Source organism: Pelecanus crispus, chromosome 1 (assembly GCF_030463565.1).
Source record: "Pelecanus crispus isolate bPelCri1 chromosome 1, bPelCri1.pri, whole genome shotgun sequence".
Lineage (NCBI taxonomy): Eukaryota > Metazoa > Chordata > Aves > Pelecaniformes > Pelecanidae > Pelecanus > Pelecanus crispus.
In genome coordinates, this window is record NC_134643.1 from 65,709,300 (window position 1) to 65,712,053 (window position 2,754).

At 63.1% G+C, this 2,754-nt stretch overlaps 1 protein-coding gene across 1 annotated transcript; it reads left to right on the plus strand.

The window, feature by feature from the left end:
* The first annotated feature begins 1,441 nt into the window (after positions 1-1,441).
* Positions 1,442-2,754, plus strand: NDUFB2 (NADH:ubiquinone oxidoreductase subunit B2). Its single transcript, XM_075726978.1, has 4 exons — positions 1,442-1,512; positions 1,618-1,762; positions 1,856-1,972; positions 2,721-2,754. The coding sequence occupies exons 1-3, from the start codon at positions 1,442-1,444 to the stop codon at positions 1,928-1,930; spliced, it is 291 nt and encodes a 96-aa protein (XP_075583093.1). The 3' UTR covers positions 1,931-1,972; positions 2,721-2,754.

Consider the following 2,754-nt stretch of genomic DNA (forward strand, 5'->3'; position numbering starts at 1 on the left):
GTCCACAGACTGCTTTCTTCATAAGCTGCCAGGCAAAACAACGTTACCCTTCCAGAAGGTCACAGAAAGTCCTCCCCAGTTCTACTTTGTGAAATGTCATTCCATAAAGGTTCAGGAGGAACTAATTAGTATGCACTGATCTTAGTGGCATACCTTTTCAGAAGCAGTAGGGGGGAGTCTGATCGCTTGAAAGGACCCCCCTGATTGTCTGGCTACTTCCTCCATTCTTTTTTGCTTGCTTCTTTCGTGATCATCTGAATCTCCCAGAAGGCATACAACACGTACGGGACGCGACTTGCTCTCCGTAAGAAGTTGGCAGATTTCCTCTGACTCTTGCTCTGGGAGCACGTCAGTGAACAGATACGCCGACCGGCAGGCTGGGTCCTCAAACGCCACAGCCAAGCCGCTCGCCGCATTCGTGCCATTCTCAAACCGCAGGGATCGAATCCAGGCTGCCGCTTCGGTGACGCTACTGAGCGAACATCTCACTGGGCGCTCGCACCATTTTAACACCTATTGGGGGGGGAAAAAAAAAAAAAAAAAAAAAAAAAGGAAGAAAGAAAGAAGTAACAAAAGCCCCCTCACGGACGCAGCTCTTCGCTAACGTGGGACGGGCGTGAGACTCTGTGTTGGGAATTCCTGTGCTTTGGCGGCCTACAGCTCGCTCCCGCCATCGCAGCCCGCCTACGGGGCCCGTCCCCCCCCCCCCCGCCCGCCTCGCCTTGCCGGAGAACGCCACGACGTTGAAGAGGGCGCCGGCGGGGCCGCCGGCCAGCAGGAAGAGGCTCCGCACCAGGCGCTCCTTCAGGAACGCCGCGGCGGGGGCCGCGCCCGCCCGCATCCCGACCACGAAGGCGCGGCCCCGCGCCCCCGGCCCCGCCATGGCCCGTGCGGGGCGCCTGCCCCGTTGCCGCGCAACCGGACGCCGTGGGCTGGACCAAGTGGAGGGGGGGAGAAGAGGGGCGGGCTATTTCTTTAGCCCCTTCCTAAACGACGCAGCCGGCGTCGCTTTCTGTCTCCGCTCCGAAACGCACGGTTTGGCTGGGAGGTCGCCCCGCCCCCTCCTCTGCGCCCTCCGTGGGCGACGTCAACTTTTGGGACCCACGAGGAACCCCCCCCCCCGTCTCACCTGTGCGTTGGTGCCGCCCCGCCGCTCCCAAGCGCCGGGGGAGGTGGGGAAGTAGGGGTGCCCTCGCAGCCCCAGCGGGCCCCGCCGCAGGACGGGGGCAGCGGAGGCGGCGCGGAGGTGTCTCCGTGTCTCCATGTCACGCCGCCGCCTGGGGCGAGGTGCTTTGCCTCGCTCCCGCCCACGGCCCCTTCGCCCCTCCGCACCCGGAGTTGGTAGGCGCCGTGCGGCGGGGCGGGCCAATCGCCGCGGTTGTTGTTGGGAGGTGGCAGGGGTGACATTGGGGGCGGGGGGGGCGGTGGTGGAGCTGCCATCATGTTGGCGTCGCTGGGGCGCTCGGCGGGGCGGCTGCTGCGGGCCGGGAGCGGCGCGACCGGGCTGCGGCAGTGAGTGGGGCGGGCGAGGGGTGGGCGAGAGCCGGGCGGGCCGCGGGCGGGCCGGCTGCCGGCGGGGCCGGGAGTGAGGCGGCGGCGGCCGTGCGTTTGTTGCAGCGCGGGCGGCGGGGTGCACATCCAGCCGCGGTACCGGCAGTTCCCGGAGCTGACGCGGGCGCAGGTGATCCGGAGCGAGCTCCTCAGCGGCTTCATGTGGTTCTGGATCCTCTGGCACTTCTGGCACAACTCGGACATGGTGCTGGTGAGGCCGGCGCGGCGGCGGCGGCGGGAGGGCGGGCGGGCGGGGACCGGGGGCCGAGGCCTTGGCCCAGCTCTGACCCTGCCTCTCTCCCAGGGCCACTTCCCCTACCCCGACCCTTCGGCCTGGACGGACGAGGAGCTCGGGATCCCTCCGGACGACGCGGAGTAGGCGGCTCCAGCCGCGGGTGCCGGCGCTCCCGGCAGCACACGGGTACGGCCCCTGCGCCCCTCCTCGCACAGGCCCGGCTGCCCCGGCCCGGCTGCCCCCGGGGACCGCGCTGAGGCTGGGCTTTGCTTTGGACAGCGATAAACCCGCTCACCACTGCACACGGAGCCTGGACTGGGCTTGAACTTTGCTTCAAGCGCCCGGCTGTCATGCAGTGCTGGGGTGGCGTGCCTGGCTCTGCTTCCTGGCCGCCTTCTCTTGGTACTGGTAGAAGTACCCTACTTTCAGCAATTTATTTGTGCACTGCAAAAGGTAAATGCCCCAAATCTCTGTTGTACAGAATGCAGGTATTTGTTTGCACTGTTTATTGCCTTCACACGCTCTGCTCTTGGGTACCTAAACGCTCAAGTCCAGGTAGTCTAGTTTTGGCCACATAAGCCTGCAGCGTAACAATGTACTTTTCTATGAGTTGCAGCTTAACTGCTACCAGTTCAAAATTATTTTCTTTATGCTGTTCTCTAGACCCAGCACTACGTAACCTTGAGGACATGCTCTCTCTCTCTTTCTAGAGACCTGTGCAGTTGTCCCCTTAAAGGTCTGAGGCTTCTGCTTGTTTCCGGTTGTTTAATTACCCTCTCTCTTAAGGTGCTGTGTCACATTATGGCTCTAAAATTGACAGCTTCAACTACTGCTGAAGGCAGCACAGGCACTGTCGAGGAGGTCCTTCCCCTGCTCTCAGTGGTGGGCAGGGATGGGTGAAAAGGTTCTCAGGATTCTCTTCTGTTACTTGCAGGTCCCTGGAACTAAAGAGGTCCCTGGAACTAAAG